At 34.4% G+C, this 14960-nt stretch overlaps 3 protein-coding genes across 3 annotated transcripts; 1 reads left to right on the top strand and 2 right to left on the bottom strand.

Annotated features, from left to right (window-relative positions):
• Positions 1-373: 373 nt before the first annotated feature.
• LOC147387173 (extracellular ligand-gated ion channel protein (DUF3537)) lies at positions 374-5115 on the top strand. The gene is made up of 4 exons (XM_086421268.1): positions 374-921; positions 2804-3253; positions 3613-3925; positions 4851-5115. The coding sequence occupies exons 1-4, from the start codon at positions 514-516 to the stop codon at positions 4988-4990; spliced, it is 1311 nt and encodes a 436-aa protein (XP_086277394.1). The 5' UTR covers positions 374-513; the 3' UTR covers positions 4991-5115.
• Positions 5116-6174: 1059 nt separating this feature from the next.
• On the bottom strand, positions 6175-6857 carry LOC147387172 (non-specific lipid-transfer protein 1-like). The gene is made up of 2 exons (XM_086421269.1): positions 6432-6857; positions 6175-6324 (listed from the first exon to the last, which is right to left on the bottom strand). Exons 1-2 carry the CDS (start codon positions 6788-6790, stop codon positions 6315-6317), a joined length of 369 nt encoding a protein of 122 aa, XP_086277395.1. The 5' UTR covers positions 6791-6857; the 3' UTR covers positions 6175-6314.
• Positions 6858-11891: 5034 nt separating this feature from the next.
• LOC147387171 (GDSL esterase/lipase At4g26790-like) lies at positions 11892-14720 on the bottom strand. Its single transcript, XM_086421869.1, has 3 exons — positions 14323-14720; positions 13562-14054; positions 11892-12290 (listed from the first exon to the last, which is right to left on the bottom strand). Exons 1-3 carry the CDS (start codon positions 14689-14691, stop codon positions 12097-12099), a joined length of 1056 nt encoding a protein of 351 aa, XP_086277995.1. The 5' UTR covers positions 14692-14720; the 3' UTR covers positions 11892-12096.
• Positions 14721-14960: the final 240 nt, after the last annotated feature.

Raw genomic sequence — 14960 nt, 5'->3', positions numbered from 1 at the left:
ATAAAAAATTAGTTCAATTCGAAACTTTTAAGTCACATAAGACAAAGGCATTGGCTCTTTAACATTGATTGTCAGATGCCGCCTCTGACATACACTTCCTCATGTGGCATGGGTTAGAATCATAGATCTTTTCCTTGGGATACACAAATACAAATCCTCATAAATATGTATAGTTGTATATCCCGAGAAAAAAAATGATCTATGAACCTAGTACATACCATGTGTCGGGGCGTTAGAAATTATTATTTATTAAACATGATGCGTCTGTTATAAGTAAAAGTTGTTGTGTTGTGCCAATAGAATCTCTGTAGAGCTCAAATGTAAACACCTCATCAATCATCAAGGCTATTAAAATCATTTCAGCTTCCATTGATCCACACCCAAGTGTTTCTTCTCTCTATATATATTAGGATTCAAATCTCAGCAATCTATATCCGACTCTCTGTTTTTCTATAAATATTTAATTAAAAACATATTGAGAGATAGAGAGACAGAGAGAGACGGAGATCTATAATGGAATTAGATGAAGAAAGAGAAGAATTATTGACAAAAAAGAAGACTTTAAGTCGTAGCACCTCACACGCAACAGATGAATTACAGAGCTTCAGATCATGTCTAAGATGGATGTGTGTAGACCAATCAAATACATGGAGGGCTTGTCTCTCATGGTCTCTGTTCTTTCTTCTAGCAATCGCTGTTCCAATTATCTCTCATTTTGTTTTCTCTTGCCCTGATTGCGAAGCCAAACATCATCGTCCATACGATGGTGTTGTACAATTATCTCTGTCCAGCGTCGCTGCACTCTCGTTTCTCTGTCTCTCTCGTTTTGTTCATAAGTATGGGCTTCGAAGGTTTCTCTTCCTTGATAAACTTTGTGGTGAAAGCGAGAAGGTTCGGATGGGATACACACAACAACTCCATGTATGTTTCTTCTCTCTCTTACATTATTATAGATTTGGAATCCAAATCCAGCAAAAACTGAGACCAACCCAATATGTTAAAATTTGATCTGAGATATGGGTTGTGGAGATTTTTAATATATTTTCATAGATTTTGCTGAATTTTTAGATCTCTTTGGTTTAAAAAACTCCCACCATTGTTAAATTTCTTTTTTTTTTATTCGTTTTAATTCAATGGTTAAGAAGTCCAAATTCAAAAAAATTTGACCAACCCAATACATATAAGTTTCATTAGAGAAATGGGTTGTGGATATTTTTAATATATTTTCATAGATTTTGCTGAATTTTTGGATCTCTTTGGTTTCAAACACTACTACGATTGTTAATTTTTATTTTATTTTTTATAACTGTTTTAATTCAATGGTTAAGGAGTCCTAATTCACAAAATTTTGACCAACCCAATACATATAAGTTTCATTAGAGAAATGGCTTGGGGGTTTTGATTTATTATTGTTCATTTTTTTTTGGGTTAAATTTGTTATTATTATTCTTGTTTTTGTCATTATTTATATTTAACTTTTTTATTTTTGGACATTTGGACTCCAAACATCCAATGGACTAAAACTGTTTTTGTTTGCAAAATTGTTACTTTTTAAGATTTTCATAAATTGAGATTAGTTGTGGGTAAATTTGGGTCTCTTAGATTTCCAAAACTATGGTCCAGGGAGAGGGGGAGAGAGAGAGAGAGAGAGAGAGAGAGAATTGTGTATAATTGAGAACCTCAACCATTGGTTGAGCCTAAAAAAAGGCTTCTCCCTCTTTTAGGTTCCCATAGACACCACTAATAAAGATGGGCCCACTATTAGTGGAATAAATATGTGATGCTTCATAGGAGAATTAAGGATATGATGCTCCTTACTTTTCATGAACTTAAGGGATAAAATCTTGTGTCAAGTCAATGTTCCACGATTGATCGAATCATTTTAAGACATTCCAAAATATTTCCTGAACATGCTTGTAAATATCTACCTAATTTCGACTAAAATTAAAATAACCCCTAGAGGTTGGCTCAATAGCAATTTCGAATCCAATAAGTGGTGAGAGTTCGTAGGTTGTGTATTCAATACCCTATATGAGTAGTGGTTCCTCGAGGCCACTTGTGAGGATGTACTCTCACTTACCTGATGCATGTGATGTGCGGGCGTTACATGTGCCCAGGGGAGGGACCCATATCCCTTAGTCCAGGCCCTGGCTCACCTGATCCCACTAGTTGGACATAAGTTCAGATACCCCCATTAACAAATATATATATATATATCTCACAAAATATATTTCATATTTTGTGACACCACGAAACTTTAAACCATGAATGGACAAAGCTCTTTTTTGTTTTTTTCAAGATCCATATAAAAATGAGTCGTGATGATATGACTCACCAGGTGGAATAATCAATTGACTCCTTGATGTGACAAGTTTGAGAACAGCAGATTGTACGCCTCGAGATACACAATTGCAATTCCCCATAAAATGTATCCCAAGAGAGCCATGTATTTCGAGGCGTACAGATCTACGGTTCCCAAACTTGTCCATGTCAGGGAGTCGATTGAGTATGCCACCTGAAGAGTCATATTATCACGACTCATAAAAAATTGATACTTCTTTGCAAAATTCCTTGTGCCACTCTTATGGCACATTGATCCCATGATATTAGACTGATTTTTTGGTGTTGGATTTGAACATTTTTTTCCCCAAATTGGCCGCCTTTTGGATTCAAAGTAATTGATCTAAATCAATTTGATGAGATATCTAAACAATCCTGATTTTATTCAATGGTGTAGATCGATGTGAAGCATACCCTTTTTATAAGCAGCTCAAATGTCTTACTGTCAAATTCAATATTGCAGAGATCTTTGAAGATTTTGTTCATCTTTGTCCTCCCATGTTTTGCTGCTGAGGGGGCCTACAAAATATGGTGGTACACCTCTGGATCCACTCAAATTCCCTTCTTGGGAAACATTTATCTAAGCGATGCCTTCGCTTGCATCTTGGAACTATGTTCATGGCTGTATCGAACATCAATCTTTTTCCTGGTATGCGTTCTCTTCCGGCTGATCTGTTACCTCCAGATACTAAGGATGCAAGACTTTGCTCAAGTCTTCCAAGATGAAACCGATGTGGGATCAGTATTGAAGGAGCACCTTCGGATCAGGAGACAGCTTCGGATCATAAGCCATCGATATCGTGTGTTCATCATGTTTGCTCTTATCTTTGTCACAGCGAGTCAATTAACTTCGTTGCTCATCACCACCCGTCCCCATGCTGGTGTCAACGTGTTCACAACTGGAGAACTAGCTGTAATAAATAAGTCATATTAGAGTATTATTTATGTTGTAGTTATTAATGTTTATCGAGATGCAGCGAATCATGTTAAAAAGGATTAGATCATGCAGTTTGGATATATAGTTAAATTGTATTGTATTAAGTTGTATCGAGATGCATCAAATCATGTCAATACATTTTAATACAATACAACCTAAGTTCCTTGACTATATGATCAATCCTAATTAACATGATTTGTTGCATCTTGATACACATTAATAACGACAACATAAATAATACTCTAGATATCTCCTTTTCAATTTGTTTGATTTGATGATGGGCCCACCGCCTACGTACTCTTGGGGCGTCTGATCTGTTTGATCATTTTATGCAGCTATGTTCCATGACACTGGTAGCAGGACTCTTTTTACTGCTGCGTAGTGCGACGAAGATCACGCACAAGGTGCAATCTGTTACATGTCTTGCGGCCAAGTGGCATGTGTGTGCGACACTCCATTCTTTTGAGGATACTGATGGTGAGGCTCCAACGACTCAGATTGATCCAGATTTTAGGATTTTCCCAATCAATGGGCATGGAGAATCAGACGATGAAGAACCAGCTGATGGAGATGATGAGCTAGACAATACTAATATCTTGATCCCAGCTTATATCCACACGATCTCTTTTCAGAAGAGACAAGCTCTAGGTGAGACGCACTGAATCAAATCTCTTCCCAACTCTCCATTCTCTCAATAATGATTGTGATTTAAAGATTTAGATGTAACTTTCAATCTAAACATTGGTTTTGTTATTAGAGTCGAGATCCCATACAGTGTCCCGTTTCTATAGATATGAATGGTGTCTACGTGGCACAATTCGATTAGGAAATAAATACATTGCGCTGCGTAAATGTCTTGATCAGGAGCCCAAGGTGTTTTAAACACCAACTAAAGCATGCCACATGGACACCTAACTTATTTTATAGGAGTAGGACACTGTATTAGATCTTTGAGTCTTGGTATTATTATTTATGCATTTTGGATATTTTTTGAAGATCTATTCAGTGGTGAAATCATTGCTTTTGAAAAATGTTGAATTCATTGATTTACAAAGAAGTGAGCTCAATGCTTTAAACAAATAAAGTAATGAGCCCGCAATAAAGTATCAAGTTCGTTGTTTTTTAGTAGTGGCAAGATCCTTTTGATAAATCTTCGTGAAATACCCAAAATGTAATAATAACAAAACAGACAATCAGATAAAAAATTATATTCTAATTAAGATCAGAGTTGCATTTTGTTCATTTTAAACAAAATAGAAAAGAAAAGAAGAGATCACCACTTCGATGAAAAATAATTGGTACTTACCTAGACCCATATTTGTACCATTGAGATACCACACAATCAACCTAACATGGTGGAGAGCACTATTGGATATCCGTATGTTCGGACCCATGTGATTTCTAATGACTCAGCTTAGTTTGATCTTTTTTTTTTTTTTAATTTTTTTAATTTTTTTAATGTTTTAAATTAGCATGTATTGAATTTTAAGTTTATGAAATTTACATAATTATGTGACATTGATAAAGTATCTTATTTGAAAGTTATTTGTTATTTAATAAAAATAATGTGCAGTGACATATTTGGAGAATAATCGAGCGGGCATCACAGTGTTCGGGTTCATGCTGGACAGGACTTGGTTACACACCATTTTTGGGATCGAGCTGTCTCTTGTGCTCTGGTTGTTGGGGAAGACCATTAATTGGATTTCATAATCTGTTTCAGAAATAAAGGAAGAAGCTAGGGTAAGAGAGCTATGTGTTTTTGTGTGTAAATTTTCATCGAGTCTTTTGTTTTGTTTTTTCCTTCATATTTTCAAATTTTCATTCTTTCTTTATTAGACCTTATGTAAAAGTAAAGAATAATGCTGAAGTGACCTCAAGGTTGTACCTCACATGGCACTTTCTTGACATGAAAGTAGGTAGGTAATACACACTTTCATGTCAAGAAAGTGCGATGTGAGGTACAACCTTGAGGTCACTCCATCATGACTCGTAAAGTAAATCCATCTGTTTGGTGTTTGCGTTTAAGAGAGAGAGAGAGAGTGTGTGTTTTTTTCTTCAAGTCCATACTAGGGGACCATTTCGTGGTAACGTGAGTTTGAGCTTGAACAATGGGGCATTTGGTTGAGTAAATTATTTTACTTTTTTTTCTTCTTTTGGTAGGTTGGTAGGAAGGTCAGTGGTTATTATTTGGTATTAAATTGGTAACATTAGTCGATTACAAGTAATTGGAATTTATTATATATAATAATTTTATAACTATATTGAAAAATTAGAGATAAAAAAAGATTTTCTAACCTCAGCAAGATTTTTGGCTATGCGTAAAAAAATTCATAGTATAAATATGGACTCATAGGGAGGGTAAAATTAAATCCAACTCCCAATATTTGGAGTTTTTTATAAAACGTTAATGATTTTTTGACTCGAAAATTTTTACTCGGTTGATTTGGCAAGGGTACAGAACTATAGATCTTTTTCCTTATGTTTCCTGAAGAAAAAGATCTATGGTTTTGTGCCCTTGTCACGTCAGTTGTGTGCGGATTGAGTGAAAATTTTTGAGTTAGAAAATCATAACTCTTTATAAAATTTCATTAATTGATGTTCAATAATAATTTAAAAAGAAAGTGTGTGAAAATATAAGTTATCTATGGACAAGGGATTGATTAGTTTCAACTTTACATCTTTTGTTAATTTTTCTGAACAAATGATGAATCTAAACATTATTCATGCCTTCTCATCACAATCCGAAATTGCTATGATAATTTTTGTAAATCGAAAAAAAAAAAAAAAAAATTATTTCCAATAAGAATTTTCACTCTTTCTTTCGGAGAACCAATTAACACATCTAATTTGAAGTTTTAAAGACTTCTGATCACTAATTAAGCTGTCAAGAAACATAAAATAAGATAAATTTATTTCATTATATATCAAGTCCTTTCTTTTACATAAGCATCAGATCATCACTAGTATAACTAACTCCATATTTATTACATCTATCTATCCACTTCAATCTCGTGTTCTTGTAGGATCCCACCGCTCATTTAATACTGCATATCCCAAGAAAAAAAAAAGATTATAGTCAAAATAAATATTTCTTACCAAAAAATGTGTGTGTATGTGTGTGTGTGTGTGTGATAGAGGGGGAGAGGCTCACTTCTTGCAATCAACATTGGGGCTAATGGGTATGTTGACATTAAGCTTGCAAAGCGAAGGGAGCTGCTTAGCTCTATCAGGCTTCACTCCAAAAGAAGGCGCAGTCTGCTTCAAGCACTCACAAATAGCTTGACGTGCCGCGGTATCAGAGGCCATCTTGTTAAGTTCTTGTGCCCCGGTGCAACACTGTGTGCTAGGCATGGGTCCACTAGTACCCATCAAGTATGACCCACAAGGGATCAAAGCTGACACTGCATCACCACACGATAGTCCGTTCACTGAGCTCATGATGATCAAGCCCAGCATCACAAGACTCATCATCACCCTCATAGACCAACCCATCTTCTTCCCTACATCCATTCTTCAAATTTTGCTTAATTAAACTGATATTTCTTTGAATGTTTGAGTGAAGATACCTTTGTTTGCACCACCTTATAAAGATGTCCTGATTTCTAAGTATGAAACTTAGGTGCTTTTGGTTCATAAATGAATCCAACGCTCAGCTCGACCCTAGTTAAGATTATGTGAATGGGTGGTGAATATAGTGGGGTTGGGGTAGTTGAATAGGGTGGGATGGTACATTTGATATTGTGATAGCCACTAATTACATGGTGGGGTCTTTCATGATATTTCATATATGGAAAATCATTAAGTACCCTTAATTAAGAGGAAGCTATAGTAATATCATCTCAAATTCTAGACTATTAGATAGTCCTCGAGATTCATGTGATGAGAATCATTGTTAGTAACAGCAACCAAGATGTTGCTAAGACTGCAGATGTCTACCTTCCTTTTATGTCCATTTTTAGTATCATACCACAAATATTTATTTTGCTTTTAGGAACAACTATGTATTGGTGATATTAGTGTTGGAAATCAATGCTGGTCACTAAGAAAAAGTGACTTATATAAATGGTTGAGTCGTGAAGGAATGCACCGTCCTAAAGTGAAGATTCGTCCCAGTTACGGTATCACAATCTGCAGGAGTTTGCTCTACAAGATACCACCACCCGGGCCCCCCCCCCGGGCCCCCCCCCCCCCGGGCCCCCCTTCTCCCTCAAAGGGATATGTCGCAACGAATTTAACAAGATTCAGTGCTCTACAAAGAAATATAATAAATAAATAAAATCGATGAAATTGCCAGGATTGAGTCTGCGTGAGATGACATATCAAGAGACTTAAATTGGAGAGGAAGTGGCTATCCAAATGGGGCATTAGACCCAAATCCAACATGGAAACTTTGGGCTTCCTCACGGGCTAACATGTCTGCATGAACGCACCCATAACCTCTCTTAAACTTCTCAACTCTCTTCCTTTACCATGTGGGACTAAATCAAATAAGAGAAATGAGAGATGACAATACATTGGAGCAAAAGTGTTTTATATGTCACTTAAGAAATATATAATCTTCCATGTATCTTTCAAATATATATATAGGGAAATGTTCAGCACCCTAAGTTTTACCACACACTTTAACAAACGTTTTTTGTCCTACATGGGTTAAAAGTTTTGGAATGGGCTGATTTTTGGTGAGGATGATCTCTATGATTAGAAGATCATCCTCCCCAAAAATCAGCTCATTCCGAAATGTTTAGCCCCATGTTTACACGTTGAAAAATCGTGGACCGTCCATTTTTGTAAACCATTTTTGATGGGTTTAGAAGTTTTGGAATGAGCTGATTTTTGGTGAGGATGATCTCCTCACCATAGAGATCATCCTCACCAAAAATCAGCCCATTCCAAAACTTCTAACCCATGTAAGACAAAACACGTTTGTTAAAGTGTGTGGTAAAACTTAGGGTGCTGAACGGGACCCATATATATATATATATATGACAATACATTGGAGCAAAAGTGTTTTATATGTCACTTAAGAAATATATAATCTTCCATGTATCTTTCAAATATATATTTCCAACAATCAATTGGTCATTTTTTGTTGGGAAGAATAGTGATTCAAATTCAATTAAGTTTAGAAAAGATCATAAACTTTAGAAATTGCTTACATGTACCTTCCTTCTCCATCTTCTTATAGAGAATTTGTTGTGGTAGGTTTATTATCAACTTGAAGGTGCCACTTAGTTAAGTGGTGAGAATAATGATAATTAGATGCTCTTTTTTCAGACACCTTTCTTGCGCTCTTTGACCTGGTAGTTACATGATCATAATTTTTTTTCTTGTGTATCATGAAGCAAAGGATCTACGGTTCTATGATGGGGGCATCTGAAAAAAAGAGCGTCAAATTATCACGACTCAGGTGATAAAGGCTTCAGAGAGATGATCCCATGACCTAGGTTCAAATCCTGTTGAACCCACTATCACCCCCTTTAATCACTAACCCCTTAATTGCCTAACCAAAAAAAAAAAAAAAGAGATTTTTTCAACTCTCACTAACTCAATATGGAAGTCACGCATTGACTGTCAATTCTCACTAGTCAAGTTTAGAAGTTCTACTCTCTCTCATTCCAAAAAATATTCCATGGGCATATCTTTGTTAAAATTATGAATCTAAGCTTATGATCCTTCATCAACTGATTTATGACTTTATTATCAGATCAATATGCGCCGACTTGATATTCATCTCTAAATTAATGTACATTTATCTTAATAAAAATAATAGTATAATTTCTTCTTTCTTGACCTTTTTAAGTTGTTTATATGGTTTGTGTAGGAATCAAATTTAACATTCCTTAGGATTAACAAAATAATCTTAGAGTTGGAGAAAATTATTTTAAGATCGTAAAAATATCCAACCCTAAACCAACTCAATCCAAGTTGATTTGAACCAAACTCGTTCAAAGAAGAAGGAGCCAACCCTTTTATCCCTTGGGTAGGAGGCTTGGACCCTTTGAAGTAGTCGACCATCTTCTTTTTCAAGATAGGTGGTTCGGCCACAAGGTAGTAGTTGAACCCCCTATCTCCACGATAGGAGATTCAGCCCTCTTGGGTAACCGTCCTCTTCTCCCACTTCAATGCACAAGGCTCGGCCATTGAGTATCGCGGTCTTCTTCTTTCTCTCTTTCTTGAGCCAAGCTATCTCAATATCCTTCTTCTACAATCGCTAAGGTGACAACTCACTATTATTCTCTCATGAAATTTCTACTAGTTAGACACACAAAGAGAGACATATTCAAATATATCAAGCTATCCAAGAAGCAATGCACCACAGAAGGTGCAACTACCAATTCATCAATCATCATCCCAAGTAAAGCTACTCAAATAATAACATGATAACGAAGGTAATGTTTTTATGCTACCCAAGTAGTAACATAATCAGGCTACTCAAGTAACAACATGATAAATGAGGTACTACTAGTGCACTAACCACTAACAGCCTGACAGAAATCATATTCAAATGAATTACAGATAAATAACTTAACTGAATTAACTCGGAGAATTGAATAGTCATCGAGTTGGAATATTTATACAATAATGATCACTCCTCATACAAATTATAAGAACCATAAAGAATGAATCTTTAAAATTATTAATGCATTATAGATCTTTAAAGATATAAATGTAAGACAACATACGTGGTTACAATTGAGTTTAATGTCTTATATTAATGAATTTACTCTACAAATAATGAATTTACTATTATTTTTTGAATTTGAGTTTTTTAATGAAATTTAGACGGTCATGTTGTGTTGGATTGTTGCTTTGATAGTTGCCAAAAACCAACAAAATTTGAAACCCTCTGTAAGTTATATAATTAAGGAGGTTGGTTATTAAAATTACAAAAACATCTTTCTTTTTTGTTATATAATCGTCCAAATACCCTTTTTGAAGTTTTTTTTATCTGAGTTTTTCAATAAAATTTAGAGGGTCGTGCGTGGTTGGATTGCTAATTTGTTAGTTGTCAAAAACCAATAAAATTTAAATCCATGACTCTATAATCCCTATAACTAAGGTAGTGAGTTATCAAAACTAAAAAAATATCTTTTTGGACAATATAACAATTCAAATTCCATCTTATTAATGTTTTAAATTAGAAATAAACCCTTTTGATAGCGTTTGCACATTCCAACTTCTACTTTAATTATAAAAAATAAAAACAAAAACTAAACAAAGAAAAAAAATAAAGATAGTATTTTTTATATTATTATTTTAATTTAATTAAAAATAATAAAAATAATTTTATTTTAGATTTTTTTAAAAATATTGAAAAATTGCATTTGAATGGTAATTTTTCATGGTAATTTCAAAAATTAGAAGAAAAAAAATGATTACTTTTATTAAAAATAATATTTATTTAAAAAAATTAAATTTTTTTTTCTAATATTAATTAGTACAAATCTCAAGGAATAAGAGACCCGATTTTTTTTTCCTTCACTGTGGATTGACCTTGTTAGATATATTTAATGATGGTTGGAGGTTGGTGATATTTAAAGCAATATCACCAACTTCCAACAACCTGGTTCTCTTAAACTTGTGAGTTCTCATTACTCATGTTATGCCTAGAAGTTCTATACACACACACACACTCTCTCTCTCTCTCTCCTCTCTCTCTCACTCCAAAATTATTTCAACATATAAAATTATAAATAATGTGATCATTCATCAATAAATTCATGGATGAGTAGTGATAAAATGACTCCCCGTCATACTCATGAATCGACACCCCTAATGTGACATGTGCTAAAATCGTAGATCTATACTCCTTGAGATACACAATTGTAGTATAAATCTACAATTCTAGCACATGTCACATCAGGGGGTCGATTGAGTATGCCACGTGGGGGGAGTTATTTAATCATTATTCTTTATGAATTTATTATCAGATGAGCATGTACCGACTTGATATTCATCTCTAATTATATATATCATTTAATCATTATTCTTTATGAATTTATTATCAGATCAGCCTGTACCGACTTGATATTCATCTCTAATTCTCTATATATATATATATATATATATGGGAGCGGTTCAGCAGCCCTAAAGTTTGCCAAACATTGTGTCAAACATTTTTCAAAACATGGGTTAGAAGTTTTGAAATGAGCTGATTTTTTGTGAGGATGATCTCTATGATGAGGAGATCATCCTCACCAAAAATCAGTCTATTCCAAAACTTAACCCCATAAAAGTGATTAATAAAAATTGGATGGTCCACGATTCTCTAACTTGTAAATTAGGATTGGATGTTTCAAAATGAGCTGAGTTTTGGTGATGATGATCTCTTCACCATAGAGATCATCCTCACAAAAAATCAGCTTATTCCAAAACTTCTAACCCATCAAAAGTGATTTACAAAAAAATGTTTGGCAAACTTTAGGGCTGCCGAACTGCTCCCTATATATCTTAATAAAAACAATAGTATATACTTTTTTCTTTCTTGAGCATTTTACGTAGTTCATATGGTTTGATTTCTTCTTCAACATGGATTAACCTTGTTAGAGATATTTAATGATGGTGGGATGTTGGTGAAGATTTAAACCCACTTTCAACAACCCCTTTCACTTGTTAAGATTACTAATAAGTGGAATATAGGTTCATAGGAAGGATAGGCAACAAAATTGCAAATGTTACAGTAGAATATATATATGCCTGCTTTGGTAAAACTCCATAAATTTATGCAACCAAATATATCTATCTATATCATTGTTCATAAATATTAAAGTACATGGCTGGTAATCGGCCACTTTCATAAAACACCATACTAAAAATCATAAAAACTCAGCTAGGCTAGTTTTCACTGCATGATCGGCCATAATACGATTTGTCTTCTCCGTGGGATGGAAGGAATCCCAAAATACGTATTTGTTAGCGTCCATACATGTTAATGGGATAATTCTATTGCACAAATAACTCATCTCGAACCTTCCAGATGCACAACATGCTACTGCTGCCTCCTCGAATCCTGTTACAACCATGAAAAGTATATATGAATTTTGTTCAACTAATAAAAAAATTAGAGAGAAATGAAAATTGCCCGAAGATGATGGAACATCATAGATAAGTAAAATGTTTGGAAAACACAATATGTGTTTTGGAATGAAAATCGAAGTTTGACTTTTATTTTATTTTTCTAAGCAAGCAAACATTGATAAGATATTAGAATTTTAGAATGCTTTAAGCATAAGCCTAATAGAAACATTGCAAGAACTGTAGGAATGATTTGGAGAATAAATTAAGAATTAAAAAAATCAAAATGATTAGATTTAATGTATTCAAACTTAAGTAAAGATGAGGCATTTAAAATGACTCTAACGATTTCTTGAGGCAACTCTTAAACTTCATGCCAGTTGGAAGGTTCAAATGAGACCTTCTTGATCTATTCTTCTTAGACACTGGAGCAAATTTGGCTTCAAATCCCATTCATCTATCTCTTCCCTACAATTGATCTCCATTTACTTGAAACATAAATATACCGTAACCATCCAAAAAAAAAACATAAATATATTGAAATTCATGTGAAACTTGTACTTAAATAATAACTTCCATTGAAAATGAAGGACCTGCAAGTTGAAGGTTCTGTAAGGAAATAAAAAAGAAATCAAAATAATGTAAATTGAACTCTTAAAAGTTGGGATGTGCACATTTGAATTAGCAAAAATATATTAAATATAAATTTATATATTAAATTCCATTATGTACCATCATTTTACTATCGTTATTTTAAAAAATGAACCAATAATATTGTTTAAAATCTTAACTCTAATAACAAAAATGACATTAAATAAATACCATTATTTTTAAAATAATAATAAATAACTACAGTAATTTAAGTTTGTTAAACTTTTTTTTTATACAAAAAATATTGTATAAGATGGGCGCATTCCAACTACAAAGTTTGCTAACTTTGCACTGATATAAGATGGGCATGATACCTATCACAACCCCCTAAAACTACTCCCATCAACCAGGCACTAATCAAACCCCATCTACTAGCTAAACTTTCCATGATGAGTGCAACTAAAAAAGAGGTCCATTAATTTGCTCCTATTTAACAATTTAATTTAAAAATAAAATAAATGTACAAAAGTGATCTTGTAGCGCCAGTTAGTGCAAATTTGGATCCACCACCATAGCTAAAATGATGACACATGTCACCACAACAAGCCACCATGTGGCACTTTATACCATCATAAACTTATTTATGAAAATATGAAGATATGAGCCATGACTTACCATATTTTGATGGATTTTGAATAATATCAAGAAGGATATCATATGGGCTTGCAAACACTAGTTTGATCCCAATGAGCTCTTTGTTCAATTTCGCCACCATGACTTGTAATTTCCCATTAAAATCTCTAGCAACTTTGTTGTACTCCTCCTTACAAACACCCCCATGGAAGATATTTATGGTTCTCTCCAATGGCAAACATCCCATGGGGGGGAGCCCACCTAAAGCTATCTTCCTAGCTCCCAGACCATACAACTCTGTAATGAAATTCCTCGCGATCCCAATAAGAAAATTCTCGTAATTTTCCACGGTGAACTGGGATGACCGCCCGCCGTTGATGAGGTAGTAGTCCTCCAAGAAGTCATTTGTCCCTAAGCTCATCAAATACAATGCTTCACGCAACGTTTCACTAGCCTTCGCGACACCAAGATAGATCTTCAATTTCCTTTGGTAATCCTTATAGTACTCCAGTTCCTTCCATAGAGGTATCACAGACTGCAAATCGAATTTAATGGGAAAAATTAGATGTTGTATATATTGCCACACCAATTACTTTTATTTATAAGAAATCAATTAATAAAATGATACATAATACACAAAAAAATGATCAATGATACTCTCTTTCTGTCTCTAACTGTCTAATATGGATCTCCCCACTTCTTGTTCATCTTAATACCTATAACTATTTTATCTTATTGATTGAGGTGTTATAAATAAAAGTTGGTGTGGCAATATAAGTTTTCATGGTTAGTAGGGCACTTACTAACACATCGGAGGTGGCATTGTCATAGCCAGTTCCGGCAGAGGCGAAGCAAACTCCAGTGGCAAAATCTTTTATACTAGACATTGGATCCAAGTATGCTGGCACCGTAGGCTTACATCCAAAAGCCTCCGAGATGAAATCAGTTGGAATCCGGCCATTGGAAAATCGTCCCGTGGCCTTATGACCATCGAAATCACGTCCATAAGGTGCAAAATTGCTCTTGAGGATGGTTGAGATCTGATTGTTGTTACCAGAATCAACGGAGGAGTCTCCGAAGACAATAATGGCCGGGACTTTTGCTCTAATCTTGATGGCTATTACTAGTACATGAATTAAGAGTAACCATAGAGTGGGGGTCTTGTGTGCCATTTTTTATCTCACTTGCACGTAATGTGATGGGCCCGATATTTATAATATGGGTGGGGACTTTCCGTAAGAAGGAAAATATTCTTTTTTATTTTTGGTTGAGCTTTTAATTAGGGGTGGCCATCTTAACACGTCTAATGAACACGACTTGAAAACGACACGAAATTAGTGGGTTTGGATTAAGTCTAATTGGGTTTGGATGATAATAGTGTCAACCCGTCTAACACGATTATTAAATGGGTCGGGTCCGGGTTAGAGACGTCAACCTACTT

Source organism: Akebia trifoliata, chromosome 13, assembly GCF_017979445.1.
Source record: "Akebia trifoliata isolate Shusen 1 chromosome 13, ASM1797944v1, whole genome shotgun sequence".
NCBI lineage: Eukaryota > Viridiplantae > Streptophyta > Magnoliopsida > Ranunculales > Lardizabalaceae > Akebia > Akebia trifoliata.
This window is presented reverse-complemented; position numbering and strand designations above follow the sequence as displayed.

Bases quoted from the DNA above. Each gene is read 5' to 3' on its own strand.
- LOC147387173 (XM_086421268.1), top strand. From the start codon at position 514: ATGGAATTAGATGAAGAAAGAGAAGAATTATTGACAAAAAAGAAGACT. The intron at 922-2,803 runs GTATGTTTCTTC...TCAATATTGCAG, and splicing joins GATACACACAACAACTCCAT to AGATCTTTGAAGATTTTGTT. The intron at 3,926-4,850 runs GTGAGACGCACT...AATAATGTGCAG, and splicing joins TCAGAAGAGACAAGCTCTAG to TGACATATTTGGAGAATAAT.
- LOC147387172 (XM_086421269.1), bottom strand. From the start codon at position 6,790: ATGGATGTAGGGAAGAAGATGGGTTGGTCTATGAGGGTGATGATGAGT.
- LOC147387171 (XM_086421869.1), bottom strand. From the start codon at position 14,691: ATGGCACACAAGACCCCCACTCTATGGTTACTCTTAATTCATGTACTA. The intron at 14,055-14,322 runs GTAAGTGCCCTA...TTCGATTTGCAG, and splicing joins ATGCCACCTCCGATGTGTTA to TCTGTGATACCTCTATGGAA. The intron at 12,291-13,561 runs GTAAGTCATGGC...TGGTTGTAACAG, and splicing joins TCAAAATCCATCAAAATATG to GATTCGAGGAGGCAGCAGTA.